The sequence below is a fragment of the Phaethon aethereus genome (assembly GCF_964289735.1).
Source record: "Phaethon aethereus genome assembly, chromosome: 2".
In the NCBI taxonomy this organism is placed as follows: Eukaryota; Metazoa; Chordata; class Aves; order Phaethontiformes; family Phaethontidae; genus Phaethon; species Phaethon aethereus.
In genome coordinates, this window is record NC_138582.1 from 116907413 (window position 1) to 116928204 (window position 20792).

General features: G+C 42.6%; 1 protein-coding gene across 2 annotated transcripts in view; it reads right to left on the minus strand.

The window, feature by feature from the left end:
• The window catches only part of PDE1C (phosphodiesterase 1C), a gene marked incomplete at both ends in the record, with an annotated part of 415822 nt that overhangs the window by 281553 nt on the left and 113477 nt on the right, over window positions 1–20792 (minus strand). For both annotated transcript variants that reach the window (XM_082015329.1, XM_082015328.1), the window contains 2 exons: window positions 3234–3405; window positions 8976–9026. In XM_082015329.1, coding sequence (XP_081871455.1) covers window positions 3234–3405; window positions 8976–9026 — 223 coding nt within the window. The remainder of the gene's footprint in view (window positions 1–3233; window positions 3406–8975; window positions 9027–20792) is intronic.

The window sequence follows — 20792 nt, forward strand, 5'->3', positions numbered from 1 at the left end:
AATTCTTACCAATACCAATAGCACCACTGCTCATTACAGGCATCTAGCAGATCAAAAAGCAGATCTAGGAAGACAGTTTCTGACTTCAGTGTCAGCAACCACTGACATCTCCAGCCAATATCCGGAACACGCAGCCCTGACGAGGCCATACCCCACCACCTAATATTCCTGGGCATCAATCCACAGCCACTCCCAAAAATTGTATGTACATGGATGCTGACCCATGCACAGCTATTCAAAAAGAAAGTGACTGCAGCTCCTGTAATTGTGAACTTGCATTTTTGTGCAAAGATAGCATCTATCTCAGATTGGTTGCATGAACTGTGGGCCAAGAAGCTAACCACTTCTATGTGTCTAATTATACTTTTTTCCCTCGTCAAAAGGGAATAATCTGCCATTCTTCTTATTCCACTGTTATTTTCAAATGCAATTTGGATTGGGGCCTCCCCTGACTTTACTAGGCAAATAGAATAAATGCAAGCGAGAATAGATTTTAAAATCTGTATTTTAAGCACCGCAGTAGTATAACTAGTCAAGACGCAAAATTACTTATACCTGCTCACTCAGTGCAATACTGCAAACAAGAAGATACTACAAACTCTCTCAATTCTTTCTTTAGAAAGGTATTCAACCTTGTTTAGACCAGTCCTGTGCTTGTTCTTGGTATCTTTGGAAGAGAGATAGTAAAATAATTGTATAAGAAAGTCAAGACCATCAGAACACTTTTTAATTATGCACTATACTTATTGGTGTGTAGAGAGGGAGTTGGCTTCATTTGGTTTTTGCTTTACACCATAAAGGATTATTACTGCAGGAAAAGTACAACTTAAATGATTGAAATGATCACATTCTTCCTTTTAGGTTTAAATGTGTTTCAAGCTCATATCTAGATGCTGAACAAAATCAAATATAGATCTCTTCCCAATTTTCCAAGCTACAGAACAATAAGTACTGCACAGTAGAAAACAAGATCAAATACAAGAGGTGGCAACTGAGATTTCCTGCTGCTCATATGTATTCACATAAAACGATATGCAATTGCAAGGAAGTGTGACTCATTGGACACTGGAGAAACATTTTCTTTTTAACTATGCATGAAAGGGATAGTATTGCCATACACTAACGGCAGTGAATCAGAAGTAGTAAGGGAGTCGCTGCATTTTACAGTTTGTAGCGCTCACGTTCGAAAAGAAGGCCTGGTCCTTCTCTCTGTAAAATCAGCTCATATAAGCCCAACATTGCCCCCCACACACCCCGAGATGCAGCCACCGGATTCCTCATTAAGGCGTGCTGGAATGGACCATTAGTAAAGCAGATTTCATTCCCCGAAAGGCGACAAGGTAGCAAGGTCTTCCACTATTATCTAGTAAACCAGGAACAAGACAATCTCATGCTTGCCAGGCAATCGCTGGCACTCAGACATACCAGTCAAACTCTGCCAAGGAAGCGCTCAAAGGTCACTACCCACAGAAGACCCTGGTGAATCAAACATGCGACCCATCCTACAAAAGATACCCCTGCCTCCTAAGCCCCAGGTTGCACCATAATATCAAAAGATCCCAAACTGACTAAAAATGCCGCCGTTTTTTTATTTTCTCATGTCTTTAGACAGCAATTGCAATGTACTCCCTCTTTTCTTCCACTCCTCTGCATAGCTCTTAAACACACATGGGGCTTCCTTTCTTTATAAAACTAGACAGTTACAACTTACTTTGTAACAATAATTTGTTTGGATTTCCATCTACAAAAGCCCTCAAAAATGCCACATTGTACACTAATGTCTATACTGATGAAATACAAAAGTTCTGTAATGTTTATAAAAGCCATTAAAACTGCATTAGCAAAACTGTTTTGCTAAATTACATTTTCCAACTCATCAGTCCTTATTATGCTATATATAAGCTCACTTCTTCCAAGAGTCACCTCTACTCACATAATCAAATCATGCCATTTGAAATGCTGTGACATTATTTTGTCATGTAAAATGGTTGAAATTATCTTGACGATGGCAATGTAAGGATTGCTGCAACCCAGAATTTGTTATGAGAAGTGAAAGATGAAAGACTTAGATCTCTTGAAATTGTAGATTTTAAATATCAGAGACAAAGTGTTTAAAAGCCATTAAATACCACGGGTCCTCATAAAAGGAGGATCCAGGTTCTGAAACACTTGTCCTGAATCATTTCAATGGAAACATTAAAGAATGAAAATGCACTATGGAATTACAGGATTTATTTATATAGACTGACATAAACTCACATTATGGTAATATGTTTTTAAATGTCAAGCAGTATGAACAAAATAGCTGAAATTACTTCCTAATATAATGACTTAAATACCTTCAAAATAATGATTATATGAAGACTGAAATAAGTTTAACAGACTGAGGTATAATCAAAATCACTGTAGCCAGAGAAACTTATGCAAAGCAAAAATCATTTTATGCTTGCATACATGTGCATTTTATAGAAAAGAAGAGAGAGCAGAGTTTTTCAACAACAAATAAAAGAAGCTCAAAAAAACACTTGGAAAAATCAATTCTGCCACTCACTTTGCTTTTGCTGGGCACACCAATTTTCACATTTTGGTCAAAGATCCACTGCATGCACACAGCTTCTCATTTTACCTCATTTTGAGAAAATTATTTTCAGAAAACATGCCTCCAAGAAACATCTGACAACTGTACATCCACATGATTAAATGAGAGAGAAGAAAACCAAGCAACAGATACATCATGCACTTTACAACAGCAGCAATCATTTGCTTGCAAGACCCTGGCCAGAATCCTTCTCCTTGACTAAATAAATTAATGCTAGACAGTTCTCAAGACATTACATAACAGAAAAAGGCTTAGCTCTCCCTTGCATCAATAAAGCACATCATCTGACCTGAAGTGCACATCTTCATTACTAAACCACTTTCAAATAAAACAATACCAACCTCCAAAGACAGCTTCATATAATGAGCTGTCTTTGTCAACCATTTTGAGTAGTTACAGTATTTATACCTGTCTAGTCCTAATCTTTTAAGAAGGCTAATGAGGTCTGAGAAGTGAAAGACGAGTCCAGTCAGTATTATTTACAGACTTCTTTTTTCACTCCTGGACAGTACAAAGATACACAGCACTGCAGAATCTTTCAGTATTGATTTCTCTCACCAAACCCACACTGCAGAACTAATATTAAAAAGATACCCTCTCAAGGGTAAACAAAGTAAACTCATGTCTGTCAGACCTGAAAGATGTTTTCACCAAGGCCTCAGGACTGTCCACTGGTGGTAGTTCATCTGCTAGGATTTCTTCAGGAGGTCTAGGGTCACTGATGATGGTTGGCTTTGGCCTTTCCTTGAGGTTGCCGGTCAGCCCACCAATAATGGTGTTCCACAAGCAGTTCTGTGATTTAGACCCTGCAAAAACAGAGAATGAGAAGGCAAATAAATTCATAAGCCTATCATCCAGCCTCTCAGCAGTCTAGAAAACAAAGATGGTCTGTTATCTTTTTACCTTTGCATCATCACAGTTTGGGATTAAGCCTGAAAATCTGAAACAAAGCTCAAAGTGGAAATAAGCACTAATGTTCAGATCATTCCAAATCCAAGACTGTAATACTTCCCATAAAAAGATGTGATTACAGAACATTGAGTTTTCACATGTTAATAAAAAACATCCTCTCCTCATTATACTTAGATTATAGTTTAGCATGTATTGATGTGGCAGCATTTTAAGCCAAATAACTAAACAAAAAATGAAGTACCAAATCAATACAATATTATATATTTCTTCAACTAAAGTTAATGGTGGTTAAATTGTAGATTAAAGATATCACTGAAGTACTAGTATCAGAGAACATTTTTCTGTTGAAATTTCAACTTTTCTCAGTAGGTATTTAAATGCCAAAATATTTCTACAGATGATCTTTTTACATTTATTTAGAAGTGTCACCAGGTGCTTCATGCTTGTCTTCAGAGAACCAACCCATCCTCATCTGTAAGTCTAGTTACACTGACAAAGTACAATTAGCATCCTTCAGTCAGATCTTTTCCCTGCCTTTGGAGAAGAGAATATGTGACTTACGTTTCATAATATTTAAATATCTGTTTCATATTTTCAAAAATTTCCAAATGCCTTCTGAATAAATTAGGCACTTTTGAAAATCCCAGTGATACTCCCATACTGAACACCTGTGTCACATTCTAACTTTCAAGTATTATAGGATATACATGGGTGAGTTAGCAGATCCCAAGAAGAACAGCTAAGTTCTGAAATACTGCTTATTTCACTTAAGAGACTTCCCACAACAGAGGTGCAGCAAGCATTGACCTTACCGGATACCAAAGTAATAAGACATACCAATTCTGCTGGTACTCATTCTCCATGGGCTTTTGATCAATATGCAAAATGGAAAAAAAAAATCTGATAAATGGGATATTTCTGAAGTCATCAACTGATTTTTATAAGAGACTGTCCAGGTAATATTTTCAAATATTTTCCCGGCATTCACACTTAATTGTCCAGCAGAGACAATTAAGAAGCAAATAGTGGACCTAACACATACGGATTAAGGTTGACTTTTTGTTGCAGTACCCACAAGTATGTAAGAGGAGCTGTTGTCCCATGTCTCCTGACAATATATCATGAGAAACTACCCTGTTAAAAGCAGCAATATCTGCTGCTACAGATGGGTGATGGCAGCCTTATTTTGCTATTTGTCTTAAGTCTTGTTTTCACACAGCCTAAAAGGTGCAAAGGCAGAAGATCAGAAAGAATCCTCATTTATCTTCTCCATTCCCAAATAACTTTCAGAGTATTTCCCAGCAGATCAGGAAAGCTCCATACTCATAAGCTTCTCTACTCTTAATTGTTAGCACCTATTTAATGTGCAAGGACCATATTTACCCAGATTTAGAGGTAGCCTTGGCTTCCTGTGCCAAGTTCTGTGCTACACTAACTAGAAAAATTACTCCTCACACCAGGTAGTCCAAAGCTGAGTAGTGTCTACACAACAGCTGCAGAAATAAATACAACATCAATACATCTTTATCATTCCAGGACTTGCAACATCATGGAAATACTGTTGTTCTGTTCTTTAGACCACCACCCAAACTTCTTAATTTTACTTGAATAGGTAAGCATTTGTTTTTGCATTTTGTAAGGGGAAGGATAAAGGATTTAAGAGTTTTAAACTATCTGACCATACAAGCTATCTGCAATAAAGCAAAAATATTGTAATTCCCTACAATATCTTGAGAGGACCATTTCTTTTGCAAAAGTATGGCATACTCAGCACAGTTGGAACGAGAAGTTTACCAGTCAACAAAAAAAATTAGGTTGCCATTCAGCTACACATGCTGCACACTAGGACAGGAGAGCAGGACACCAATACTTGTAGAAAAAACTGCTTCTCTATTAAAATAATATTTTGTAGAAAAGAGGCTCTCTGAAGCCACTTTTATAATTTTGAGGTTTTTCACTGCAATTACTCCAAGGAATCTACTGAGCTTCCCAAACCACCACCTTCTCCCTATTTCCTCAGCTCTGCCCTTTCATTTATTCCACAAGCCCTCCAGCTCGTCAGGCATAGGACAACTCCATGGTCCAGGAAAAAGACATATTAGCCTTTTTCTGCACTTACTAGATTACTTGTTTGTACTACCACTGAAAGCCAACAGTGACAGGTTAACTAACTGCCACTGAAAATTATATAATCACTCACATCAAACTTTTTCTTTCTTTAAACAAAAAGAGTAGAAAAAACCCCAAGTACTTGTTTCAGTTGTTTTTGGTTTTTTCCTAAGTTCTTGGCACATACACCTATTCATTTTCCTCCAGCATGGGTATCTACCCCATGCAGCTCTCCCCTATGATTAGATCTAGGCCTCGATGTACTTGGCTCTTCTGAAGACCAACAGCAGCAAATCAGCCAACTGATGTGAATTAACCAACTTCACTAGAACAATGAAATGCCCACCTGTCCTAATAAGTGTTCAGCCTGCCCACAGCTATGTTCAGGTGAAGGGCATTTGGCAAATGATTGTTTTATTTAATGGGCCTGCCTGAACAGACGCCAGTCAGGAGCTTCTGGTGGTGTGAAATGCTGATGAACTTAAACTCCCACAGCCACAACTGTTCAAAGATTGATAGGCCCAGTAATACTTGCAGCAAGATGATATAGTGAAATACCAGGTACATCCACTGCTGTTAAAGGGAATAGTAACTTCTTAAATTCAAGTCTCCTAAATGGACTGGACTTTGACATTTCAGAGTATAGGATGATTGGGTAGCCCTAGCATTGGAATGAGGAGCACTTAATTTTAATTTCAAATCCTTGTGAATATGTGTAAACATTTGCAAAAATGCTTCTCCCTCATTTTATTGTACTGTGTCAAAGATGATTATAGCTGAGCTAGAGGCAAAAGCAAAATAGATTTGAGTGTTATAATTTAAAAAACAGAACTCTGCTTAAAGATTCTGTGGGTAGGTGTTCAAATACCTTAATACAGCCTGAAAATTTTGTTACACTGCAAGTCTAGCTGCCTGGATCACCGATAACCACACAACTATCATTCCCATTGCCTCACTTAACCAGCAGCTTTTCCCTCTTTGTTCCTGAACTAAAAGGGAAACAGCTACATGCTCCAGAGAACTGCAGACAACAGTCAGGATGGACAAAGCTCATCTTTGTTTCTGTAGGTTATCTTGTGTTTGGTTGCATGGACAGAAAGTTAGATCAGCCAAGTAAGGTCAGCCAAAAGGGGCATAGTTTGTTAAGTGTTCAATGACAGCCCTACTGTGATCCCACTGAAATCTCTGGAGGTTTTACTGTTGACATCAAATGGGCAGCTGTTACAGAGCAATGGAAACGTGTTCTCTGTTGTGAAATTAATAATTGCCTTTGAATTAATGATTCAAGTGAATGTGAAAGGCACGATCTAGGAAGATACGCAGTCTCTGGTTTGTGACTCAGACACAAGGACAGGAACAATAATCCTCTATGACTTCAGTTATGGCTTGAATCCTTGTCCTCAAATGCTGTAGCTTTTTCTGCCATTCAGTCAGGATGTTTTTGAATGTTTGATCTGCACTCCACTATTTGTTTAATGAAACATGGTATGGTTGAGTAGGTTACAGTACTCTCAGCATAAATTTGGCCGTCATCCATTTAACTCACGTTAGCACAGCACATGCCTCAGACATTTCCCTCCTTGCCATAACACAGTCCCCGTTCTAATTTTCCTTCCCATTCTCACAGAGTTGTCAACTTATACTGCTCATGACCACAGATTCGTCATTAATGATACCTTCTGAGAAGCTAGGTGGATCATTAAATCCTCAACCTGACTCTCAGATCACTAAATTTAATTCCTAACAGTGAAGGTCTGGCTTACACTTTGAATCATCTCCCTTCATCCCAATATTATGTTTCTGTGACTATTTCCCAACCAGGCTATCTAAGTGTTCCTCTCTGCATTGCATTTCTGTTGCTGTCAAATAACCTGAAGCCTTGGTCTCACCTCCACACTTAATCCCATGCAGCACCGGGTCATACGACGAGGCCTTATAAAGGGTTATCCTATGCTTTCATTCAGCTGATAGCCATCCACCAGCCTGTTCTCCTCCATGTAATGCCAGTCATCCCTACCCCTGCAAATAAGGCTTGGCTGCCTGGCTGAGAGCCAAGGTTAAAGCTGGTTGTTCCTGGGTCTCAGACCTGCACCTTACATACAATACATATATATATATACACACAATATACCTTCACCAAAAATCAAGTTCTTATGAATTTCAGAATCAGAACTGAAATGCCAGCTTAGTTCCAAATGTCATGACATTATGCTTGACCTGCTTGTCAGGCAATATTGCAGCATGAAGTACTTGTAACCCAAATATCCAGGTATAAACAGTACTTGAGCTGAATCTTCCAACTCTGCACATGGAACCATAATGGACAAAAAGTGGATTGACAAAGAACTTGAAAATATTTGCATTTACATTTCTCTCCTCTGTGATTTCCTTTCCCATATGCATTTTCAGGGTTGAACCAGCCAGGACTGATGAATAGAGCCCCTTTTTAAGCTTTACCATCTACAACTAAATCAGGAATAAGGAATGCCAGTACAATTTTCTCTCAGTCCTGTTATATCTGCTCCATCACCTTGTAAGTCACTACAGGCAACAGATTTCATAGCCTCGGATGCTCCTTCGACATTATGCACCTTAGCTACCTCTGTGAGGTATGGCATGCTCAGAGTGCCATCCTGTGACTGTGTGAAATACTGCACCATAGATGTAAATTACTTTGATGTTTTGATCTGCGCCACCCATGATGATGGCAAATGCCCCCTTTTAATGATGAGAAGGGGATTTTTCCCAGCTAAGTGATTGCGTATCATCATGAAACTGCAAGCGTTATGAACAGGATTTCCTATCTTCCTCCTTATTCCTACATATTTTGTCACGTGTGCTTTTAATAATTCATATGGTCAAAGTCATGGTGAGCTACATTACCAGATGCATCCCTTTGTCTTATTCAAACTTGGGTCACTTATTTCAAATCCCAAGCCATACCTTTAGTTCCTAACCTTACTGTGTGAAGCAAAAGGTAATGGAAGAGCTATCAGTAAGGTTTAATTACATTTTTTGTACGCTATTTCTAAGGCTTGACTGAAATTTCTTTGTAACCACTGCAGTCAACTTCATCTGGCTTTGTGACACTTACATTGTTGTAACCTTTTATGCTTGAAAGAATAGTAAGGCCACATAAGCCTTCCATTCTTCTAAATTTGCCTCAACTCTGTTCAGTAAGACTGAATTTCTGGAAGTGACTTTTCCAACTAAGTACTAAGGTTCCTCAGCTTAGTACTGTAAATGAACTGTAATAACAGAGAGGACATAATATGAGATTAAAAGACTTACTAAATGTGTTTATGTCTACAGTAGATATAGAAATCAACCAGTTAAAACAAAAAAGGCTACTTACGGGCAAATCGTGAAAGTGGTCGTGCATTTTTGTCACCTGTTTCGTTTGCAACTGAAAGGAGAAAATAGAAATAAAAAACATTCAAATTTAAATGTTACATTAATTATAATAGCAATTCTTATATATGTAAGGGAGAGAAAACTGTTCACAGTAACTGCAGTTAGATATATACACATACATATATAATAATTTTTTTAATGCCACCAAATATATTACTTTGCATGTCTGTCTGTCTGGTTCAGTTTGGCTTTCAGAGTCAGGAGGGTACACCACAAGCACCTGCAAACATTGTCTTGTCCCACTAATAATTGAATCACATAACTGCCCAACATTCAAGCACTAGCCATTAACAGTACATAGCAATATATGATCACAGTCATCCTTACAAATTCTATTGTATATTGGACTTTTTTCCAAGTCCTAAATAAAATGTCATTTTTCCCATTTGCATTAATGAGTACAGTAAGAAAAAAGTAAAATTATTCCACCTGTATAAGGAAATGCACTAGCAATTTTGGAAGCCCAGAGCATCATTTAATAGCAAAGGAATCTTCTGACATTTGGAACTGCATATAGATATCACCTAGGATAAAAATGACCCCGTACAAATCCTGCTTTTTTCTGCCTCAGATTCATGCTGGCATAGCTCTCAACATTTCTGTGACCCAGCCGGTATGCAGTTAGTCAAGAGCATAAACAACTCTTTGGAGTTCTCACAATATTAAACTACAGCTGAAAAAAGAGGAGAGTTATCAAGGACAGGAATTACTACCCATGACTTTTTATTTTTTGTAGCTAGAATAATCATGAGGAACAAGCACTGATGGGCACATAGGGAGGAGAACATATTATAAGTGCACACAGAAACCTTGCTAATTCTTTGCTTTCTTTAAAAATGCTGTTTTCTGGAGACAAGACCAACCAAGCTAAGAAATCCCACAAAAGGGTGCCAAATATGACCAGAACTGAGACTCACAGGTTTCTAGCAAGATAACGTCAACTAAACTATAATGGAGATTTTGAGGCCAGAAAAGGCTTTTGATGACATTTAATTACTCTGACAAGTCTTAAGGTTATCAGTTTAAGTTTGGCTTTATTTAAGACCTATATCCAGTGTGACTCCAGCTTTCCCTACTTGTTCTTCAGTCTTTATCTGCTGATGAGGTGGCTCCAGCCCTCGTTGTAGTGAACAGAGGGACTAACAAATCAGTGCCTCACTTTGCTCCCATTAGCCAGCAGATGGTGCCCTTAAAACACTGGTGCCTCTTGTCAACCTGGGGAACTCACCAGGCCAGCTGGAGCGGTGGCCCTGAGGTCTCCCAGGTCCAGCAAGACACCTTTCCTTGGCTTGAGTCCATCAGAGGTACCTGGCAGCACAAACCCAAATCAAACAAGCTCTCTCGGGACATTGCATGCAGAGACTCTGGAGTCACTGCACAGAGTTAGGCAGGTTCATTTTCCCAGAGTCAAATCTGGCTCTGCCTGAGGTGAAGGCATGGTGAAGGAGAGGCAGCAGCATCCTCTGTGGGGTAGGGATCAGAAGGGTTGGACCCAGTGAGATCAAAAACTGTGCCAGAAAACACTGCCACAGGCAATATGCAAAGGTCAAGCAGACAGGTTTTGTCTTTAACTCAGCGATGATGGCTTGCACAACACAGGCTGAGAGATCGCCTGCTGGACTGGTCTCTTCTGGGGTCCTAGGTATCTCTCTGTATCGCAGCAGGCCCAGGCATATTTATAACATGCACTGATGTCTAAGTTGGAACATCAAGTGAACTATTAGGTCAATGAGGAAGTAACCTGCTGAGGGCCTTTTAGCTGCACTATTATCTGCTTTAGAGTATTTCCCCCACTCTGGTGGCAGATGGTACTCCCTGGTCACTAGGGGCTTCAGGTAGTCACAAGGTCTCACCTTTATGCCACCCTCCAGATGGATGTTGCAACAAGAGTTTCGGAGCACTTGACCCAGCATCTGTGTTTGGACAGCTCAGCCCCCAGACTCACAGCATCCAACACAACAGGTGTCGTTAAGCCCCTCAAAAATAAGCATTTTCCAACGCCAGGCTGCATATCAGTGCTTTTGAAACATTGGATGGTGTCATATACAGAGTAATGCCCTTCCATCTGGCATACAGTCACATGGAGCAAAGGTGCAGGTAGAACAGCAAAGCAGTGAGCAGAAAGCACTAGAGATGCTTGAACCTGCATTACTAGCAAGATTCCTGGTACAAGTGAGCCAGCTGCTTCCTGGGAATTGTCTGGGATCAATGAGGGGTGTGCATAGCTGAGATCTCAGGTTTGTTTAACCCTGCAATAAAAAACGGAAGGATTCAGAGGCAAAGAGCATTTCTGCGTTTGCTCTGTGTGAAAATCTTAGAAGATTTCACTTGATGCAGTTTTTACTGTGAAAATTCTGCATATATATCCTACCGTTGTCTTACAGGAGTCTTTGGAGACACAACAAACTAACAGACCTATGTATGTGATACAGGTAAATGAAAAAAAAGACTTTTTCTCCAGATGGCTGAAATCTTCACCACCCTATGTTTATTCAAGTTTATTAATAGTAACAAGCTTTTGGGAGAAAGCAGGTATGAATTAATGAAGCTGGAGAAAGAAGCTGAATCTCTGAAAGAGCAAGTCACAGCCCACACCAGAGATAATTTCTGGCATTTCCAAAGATTTTCTGTACCACCGTCTCTGCAGATATGCTTATTCTCCAGAGCCACACTCTACCCGTGTATGCTGAAGTCTAGGCTGATTTTCATCTCTGATCAGATAAGACTATCAGCTTGAAAACTGCAGATATTTACTTCATTCTCCTAAGTGGGTGGGACTTTCTTTAATTTCAATCTCACCATTAATTATTTTTTTCAATACTAAACCATGCACATTTGAAGTTATTTTCCATTCTAGCCTGGAAGCAAATAAATCTTGGTGAAGGGTATAGCAACATGCAGGTAGCTTGTCAGTAACTTCTGTTCCTTCAGAAAGACAGTTGTGACAGGCAGGAGACATCATCCTTTAATCATCCCATTAGAGCAAAATACTCACATGCTGTCTGTGCTCTCTTGTCCAAAAAGACAACAAAATACCAGACCTAGCCAAATTTCTTCTATTTCAAAAGTATTATGTTGTATCATAACTGCCTGGAAATCTCAAGAGCCTCTCACTGCAATTATAAAAATATCTTCATAGGCATGAGCAGTTCCTTGATTAACATGGATCATTCATATGAGTTCACGGCATGCCCACTTCATGTCTGCCCTGTTAAACTATATCCTACAGTTTGACATCTTTTTCTACAGAAAGTATCGATTTCACCAGTACGCCCCCTCAGCCAATTTGACTTTCAAAGATCTTTGTCAAACTTCTAGTGCAATGCAAAGAAAAACATACCACTTCATAGTATTGACTCATGAAGACTGACAGACAATAGCACATCAGCTGTATTTTGCCATTAAGCAGCTGTGAGGCTGAAAAAAGAAAGTCAGTTTTATCCACCAGGAAACATATTCTTTCAAGGAGACTTTTTTTTTTAATCAGCCAAAGGGCAGATGAGCTGAGCTATACAGTTCACACTGTTAGTACATTTGTCAGTGTTAGGAAGAGGAAAAGTACATTTGATAAAGTGAGAACACAGATATGTAGATAAATTTACATTGAACATACAGTCTGAATAACCTCTTCTCTAGGATTTTCATTTTTCTTTTCTTTCTTTTCCCCTTCAATGCCACATATTTTGAAGAGCATTCCTGTAAAAAAAAGATTTTGATTGCCCTAACATATCATCTCCTGGTAATCTTCTCTTTTAAAACTCAGGAGAATAAAAGACAGTACTGCTGAGACAACTGCATCTGTCTACTTTTTATGGGGAAATCAAAATAAGATAATCTCTGGAAACTCCAGAGGTTTTTGCTCTCAAAGACTATAATGCCATTAGATATTTCATAAACTTATCAAGCTCTATCTTGAAAGTAGCTTGTTTTTTATGCTTACCCATCTTACATTATGAGACTTTGCCAGAACGTGATTGCAGTTAAATGACCTATCATTTAATTTGTGTCAATTTATACCAATTTGTTCTTGAACCAGCTGAAGTATTTCTTTTTTCTGGTGCTTAATCCTCTTCTGACTTGGGCACAGAAAGACTGAATTTCACCCTTCCACTCTCATTTTGTGGACTAAACACACCATGATCATCTAGTTTTGCCTTACAGAACAGGTATCTTCATATCCCCTCCCTGTCTTTATTGAACCTCTTCAGTGTCAATTCATGTTCCCACAGGTACCGTATGCAAACATTAAGAGGCCTTATGCTTGCCTGGTCACACATTAGTTGTGTGCTGTGACACCCCCCTCATACAGTTAACAGACTCTCAGATCATAGCAGAAGTTTTTGTTATTAAGTCATCACCTGCATGATCTTTCACCCCATACTACTTAATTTCAGCCCCTTCCTCTAAGTTACTGTGAGATATTCAGATCCTCCCCTGTACTGGCAACACTTTGCATCGTCAGCAGCAATTATCAGCACATTCCTTTTTTCTGTGCCACAGCCATTAACAAAATTTCTACACAAGGTCAATCCCACATGGATCTGAAGCACAACAGTACCAAAGGAAGGCTTTCCTCGTGGCTTTCTGGCCCATTTTGAAGTCAAGGTTCTTCATAAGAAAATATATTCTTGGGGGATTTTTGAATCCAGTAAGGAGATCAGAAAAGTCTCAGACCAAATGAATAATGCCTCATAATTCTGCTTCTGAGAGTTTTTATCCAGCACTGCATAAATTGCAAGCACAGGAACTGTGCAGCCAGTGTGCCCGTTACTAAGCCAGAGATTATTCAGGGCCCCTCCAGAGTCAGTCAAACAAATTCTAGAGTGTTGAATCCCAGTACCATGCAGTAAACGCCAGCAACTTAATATGATTTGAAATCCTCGTGCTGTAAACATCAACAGTACACGCAATATAAACACACCCTATAAAACAAATCTGAAGGGTCACAAAGTTACAAGAATATGTAGCAACCTTTTGCTGATAAAAAATATTGGATGACTTGACCGCCTCTCTGGACTTAAGATTCTAATTAGCTACTACAATTAAGTAATAAATCAATTATACAGATGGAAAAGGCACAATATGGGTCTCTGGTATATACCCTGAAGATCACAACACACATTCAAAACAAGAACTATGTTTCAAAATACTTCTGGAAGGCAGGAAGCTGCAATCTTCACATACAAGTAATAACGAAGAGGCATACACCACCCATCATTTCCTGAAATAACTCCTAATGGATTTGTGTTGTTGCTGTTTGCCTGGCAACAACATTGTACACCAAACATTGCTTTACTTCATTAACTGGAACAGGAACACCATACGCAACTGGTGATTCATTTTCCTTATGCAAGGATCCTTACACTGTAGGTTATCTGCATCTGTGATAGGAAAGTTTCTTCTGCAATGGAAAACACTTTGTTCCCTCAGACAACTGAAGATAGTTGCTGCCTCACTCTGAAGGGACTGTATCAGAAATAATGTGGCCAGCAGGAGTAGGGAAATGATTGTGCCCCTGTACTCGGCACTGCTGAGGCCACACCTCCAATACTGTGTTCAGTTTTGGGCCCCTCACTACAAGAAGGACATTGAGGTGCTGGAGTGTGTCCAGAGAAGGGCAACAAAGCTGATGAGGGGTCTGGAGAACAAGCCTTATGAGGAGCGACTGAGGGAACTGGGGTGGTTGAGTCTGGAGAAGAGGAGGCTGAGGGGAGACCTTATCGCTCTCTACAACTACCTGAAAGGGAGTTGTGGTGAGGTGGGTGTGGGTCTCTTCTCCCAACTAACTAGTGATAGGACGAGAGGAAATGGCCTCAAATTGCACCAGGGGAGGTTTAGATTGGATATTAGGAAAAATTTCTTTACTGTGAGAGTGGTCAAACATTGGAACAGGCTGCCCACAGAGGTGGTGGAGTCACCATCTCTGAAAGTGTTCAAAAACCATGTAGACGTGGCACTTCAGGACCTGGTTTAATGGGCATGGTGGTGTTGGGTTGACAGATGGACTTGATGATCTTAAAGGTCTTTTCCAACCTTAATGAGTATACGATTCTCTGATTCTATGACTCTGACTCCATGCCCAGGTTTCAGAGCTTCTGTGTCTCATCGACAGCCACAGAAATGCTTTCAGAAGGTCCAGGTGTATCCAGGGGAATTGTAACAGAAAAACAGGTGCAAAATATCTGTGTAAAAAGCAGCAAAACTATTCAAGTATCAGCTCAAAACTTGATGCTCAAAACTGAGCATCAGCCAAATTTTATTTAGAGCAGAGATACAAACACTGAACTTGCAAACTCTGGCCCTATTGGCACCTAAAGATTGGAGAGACCCTGATGTTGGGGTTTGGACATGAAGGAAAATAGGAGCAAACACCATCAACTGCCTGGACCAAAACCACCTTCCTTGCACCAAGGCCCATGGTAAACAAATTCCTAACCTCAAAACTGAGACACAATCCGTGTGATCTATTCAAACTATTAACGTATGTTCTGTAGATTGATTATTCCCCCCAGCTCTCGAAGTTCACAGAACAAATGGCTCTCAGCACACAAGCTCCTGGCTGCTCTCATTCCCAAACTCTGCCAGGCCACTCTTCAGAGTACAAAGAGTATAGCCCCTTTGCTGCTCTGGACATACACACATACATATGCCTCTAGCACACCCAGTCGCCAGCAGTGTGCCATGGACCTATCATTGCTTACTAAGAGCCTGAAAATAGCTACCCAAAAAGTTGTGCATCCGAAGATGATGGAAGAGGAAATATATACACATACAAAACTTCTCCACTGCACTGTCATGAAGCTACCTTAACTTTTGGCTTCTGGAAAACGACTTTTTTTTCTTTTAACCTGGAAACGTCCAGGCTGATTTTCTACGTTTAGTTGAGATTTCTTACTTCTGGTAGCTCTAACAGATTGCCCATTGTAGCAGTCCCACTTGCATCTTTCTCCTGAGGGTAACTATACATCCAAAAATCTTGGTCTAGGTCATGTATTTCTGTGCAGTGCATTTCAGATGGAAATAATAAACCATGGGATATTTAGAACAGAATTCTGCCCACATGGGCTACCATGACTTCCAGCTCACTTCCGTTAGGAAATACATCATACAAACAATAGCAAAAAAAACATGAAAGTGGTATCAGATGTAGTAGCAAGGCATTGCAGGGGGGTTGGACTACATGGCCTTTAAAGGTCCTTTCCAACCCAAACTATTCTATGATCCTGTGACATTCTCCTGATTGGCATACCCTTGCGCATCAACAGTCCTCTGTCTTTGAGCTTCTTCACCCAATCCTCGATTGCTCATCGTGCACCCTTCAACTCGTAGCACTTGAGTGGAAGTACAGCCATCCCTGGATGAGCCCAAGCATGTTTGTCTCTCTCTCACACTGCACCCCTTACCTTTCTTCAGTTATACTTCCCCTGTACAATGACCCAAGTACATTCCTGCGTAGCTGAGAGGCCACCCTCCCCATCTATAAGCAAGGATGCAGAACAAAAATCAAGTGTTGGTGCCATTTGCTATACTACTCCATAAGCAATTGCTGTCATGGGATGCCCAGATACCCCAGTCTGACTAGGGCAGACTGGAATACAGAGGAAGTCCAAGTGAAAATCTGCAGAAGTTTCTTACTTCAGTACTTCCCTTGAGACCCCGGGTTTCTTTTCTCTCCACTCTCCACTCTTTTTGAAAGTGGAAAAGTTCTCTCTTCCCAGCAGAAGAACGGGAAACATCTGGCCCTGGCCTTGATCATCTAATCCAAGACGCATGTTCCCCATCACAAGGCTCTCAAACATAAGTTGATCACCCTGCACTTCTGGCCACCACCTGAGACAGACCACTGCACTGCACATGCCTTAGTCTGGTTCAGTTCAGCAGCTCTGATGTTTTTCTAAATACTGGCTGGTAACTCAGATATAGCCCTTACATATAGTCACCAATTATAATGTGGTTACACATCAGGTCAGATGACTCTGAAAGTAGCCCCCTTGTGCAGGTGGATCCTAAAAGTGTGACAGCACTGATTTCAAGCCCTTTTGTGAGTCAGCAGAAACGATCTGTTTTCCTCAGGGACACTCGGTCAAGTCCAAAGAAGCAGCATACACTTTGCTCAATCAAGCTCACAACTTCAGGCATTGACTTCAAACACCGAACATCAAGTAACAGAATACATACAGCTGCCTGTACACCCCTATGACACCACCAAGTCGCTATCTATTTTAGAGCTCTAGATAATGGGATGATGTCTAAAAGAAAGGACAAATTTCAAGTGACTCACAGGAGAGGTATTTAATTAATGGTTCAAAGCTGCATCAGGGCAAGTTCAGATCTGACATGAGGAAACATTTCTTTACCGAGCGCGTGGTCAAACACTGGGACAGGCTTCCTGGAGAGGTGGGCGATGCCCCATGCCTGTCAGTGTTTAAGAGGCATTTGGAAAATGCCTTTAATAACATTCTTGAACTTCTGGTCAGCCCTGAAGCGGTCAGGCAGTTGGACTAGATGATTGTTGTAGGGCCCTTCCAGCAGAACTATGCTGTGCTATGCTATTCTTTTGTCCTACCTCCTCCTTTCCCTAGCAGTACACACTGAGGAAATCTCCGATGACGTTTCTTTCCAGCCCTGCACTAGCAGAAGGCATTGAATGGGTAACCACGTCCCAGCCTAGGCATTGACTCTGTCACGTTGTGGGAAGGAAGCAGTCCTTTCTGATGGGGGTCAGAGCTGTGGATCATCTGAACAAATTTGCAAAAAGCAAGTATGAGGTCTGGTTTTTGACAGTCTTCTGTGTTCATCCAGTTTAGCTGGGTTCCCACAGGATGGCAAAACTCCACATCTCTGACACTAGCAAGGCTCAAAGATCAAGCCCTCAGTCTGAAGCAGGACATGCTCCTCAACTAAATGGTTGCACATCTTTTTCAGATAAACAATATTTGTTCATTTTCCCACTGATTCTTTTTTTCTCCCTGTACTCATTTTTTAGAAATGCCCAAGCTGTTTCCCATGGATAAAACATACAAAAACACAAGAACCCGAGAACAACAGCACTCCATGAAAGAGAAGGTCCATCTGACCCAGCACTCTGTCTCCGAAGCGTCCAGCCATCAATGTCTAAAGCAGAGCGTATGAGCAGCGCAGGTCTGCTGCTGCCAGGGCCCTGGGGGTGCTCAGAGGCCTCGGTGGCCGGGACCGGCCTCCCCTGGGACCCCCACCGCCACCATCTCCTGCCAAGGCCCAGCGAACGTGTCTCAGCTCAGCCTGGGGCCTTCAGCCCCTGCCTGAGCAACGCTGTAGGTGGGCCCGTCTCTGACCCTGTCTGCTCGTGGGCCTGGGGCCTGCACTGCAGAGAGCTGCTCTCCTGGACGCAGCCCTCGGGCCTCGGCCGTAGCGGGTCAGGCAGAGCTCTGGGCATAACGGAGCAGAGCTGTTCTGTTCTGGTCCCTGCGCTCGCCATGAGTCGGGTAACGATGAGACTGTCACTTCCCCGAAATGCCAGGGCTGCTTTCAGCTCCAAAAATGTTTTCAAGGACACAAATGACAAAGGTTACAAGTGGAAGCAGGATAGTACTTTAATTTTATTTTTCTGACTCAGTTTCAGAGACGATGCTCACAAGCATTAGCACAACGCACATGTGCAGCCAGGAGCAGGCTGATGCATTCTTCAGTTTAGCTTGAAAAAACATCCCTGCAGCCTGGCAAAGCAGAGCTGCAGAAAGTGGCAGCAGGAATACAGGCCACGCAGTCCCTGTCTGCTGAAGAGCGAGAACATGAAGAATGAGCATCAGGACTGACCACACACTAAATAAGAAGACAAAGACAAAGAAGAAGACAACGAAGATGACAAAGACCACTAAGAAGAGGAGGTGTGTGGTACCATGGGGTATTTTCCAAAGTAGGATGCGTATCAACGACAAGCACACTTTTTGCCTTCCAAAACTTACTCCGTTGTGCTTCTTGGCCAGCGATGCCTGACAAGTGCTCTCGTGCCTGCCCGGCGCCTGTATCGCATGTGGGGAGAGCTGAGAAGTGGCAGCTCTGGATGGGGCAGCAGCCTGGAGCCCTTTCAAGCACAGGCTGTTCTGCACAAGCAAGAAGCCCTGGGGAAGTGGAGCCAAGGGAAGAGCAGAGCTCGCTCCCGCTCCCAACTCACACTGGGCAAGAGAGCCAGAGAGAGCCAGGGCACGAGCGGTGCCTTGGAGGGGCCCGAGCAGCCGGCAAGAACTGAGCCGAAAGGGCCCAGAGGAGCCCTGGCAAGGGGCTGTGCTCAGTGCTACAGAGGACAAGCAGCAACTCCTGGGGGCCACCCTGGGAGCCTAGACAGCTTCCTCCCCCCAGGTGTGGGACACGAGGGCCACCGCTGTGGAGCCTGTGGAGCAGCAGGCACCTTGCCAAAATAGCCCAAAGGAGCCCTGGCAAGGGGCCGTGCTCAGTGCTGCAGAGGAAGGCAAAAAACCCCCAGGGACACTTGGTAGCCCACCGTGGGGGAAAAAAAAGCCTTCCTCCCCCCAGCTGCAGGGCACGAGAGGCCATCTTAGTGGTGCATGAGCAGCAGGCAGGAACCTAGCCAAAATGGACCAGAGGAGCCCTGACAAGCGGTCATGCTCAGTGCTGCAGAAGAAGGCAAAAAACCCCCGGGGACCAGCGCCGATCTGCCCCGGGGGAAAATTCCTTCTTGACCCCAGACAGAGCTGGCGATCGGCTGTTCCCTGAGCATGTGAGCACGACCCGCCTCCTCATCCCACAGGCTGCTCACGCCTCCCAGGAGATGCCCAAGCCCTATTCTCCCTCAACCTGGAGCCACCTGAGGGGCTTCCAAGAGTGGCCAAATGCCTGATCAACCTTGGGGACAAGAATCCTTCCCGCGCCTGGCAGGACACCAGTGGGTGCTCCAAAGCACTGGGACCCCTTGCAACAACTCTGCATCCCATTTCTGACGGCTGCTGCCCCTGGCTCCACAGGGGATGAGGACGGCGAGCTCTGCGGTGCTCCTCGAGAAGATATTCCCTTGGTCTTGCCACTGCTATCCAGCTGAAAAGGTATGCTAGCCTTGGATAGCTCCGGGGGTTGGTGGTTCTTCTCATCACCAGCAGCCTTGTCCAGACTCCAGTCTTCCTCCCTCAGTGTCCTCCAAGTAATTCCACCAGCTCCTCAAGGATTTCCTTTCAGATGTCTTCAGGCTGCCCTCAGGCCAGCTCTGGCAGCAGGACACAGGAGGATGCTCCCTTTTATACTGCCCTAGGGCATTGTGACTGCTGCGTTGCTGGGTGATGGCACTGTGACATGGGGGTGAGGGCGTCCCTCATGCACAGTCACACCCGCCCCATCCTCTGCCCAGCATCCTTCAGAGGAAGCCTTTGGAGTGTTGGCCCCGAGGCAGTCCCTGTGCCCAGGAGGCCCAGGGGGGTCTCCTTGCCCTTGGTGGCCATGTACTGGGCACAGCTGCTGGGTGTTCCTGGTGCCTCCTCTGCAGCTCAGCTCTCAGGGACAAATGTGTGCTGTTACTCTTCTCTCAGGCCATGGCAGAAACCAGCCCTCCAGCCTTGAGACCACGCCATTCACTGTCCCTCTCTGCGCCAGAGCTAATATCCATGAGGCCCCACAGCAAGAAGGACCAGGGACTTGATCTGGCTGGACAGAAAACCTTTTCCTGGGTATAGCAGCACATGGTTTCAGCAGCCACAGTCTGGAGGAAAGCCAAAGTGCAACCAGAGCCACAGGCTGGGATGGACGGTGTCAACAGACCACCATGGAAATA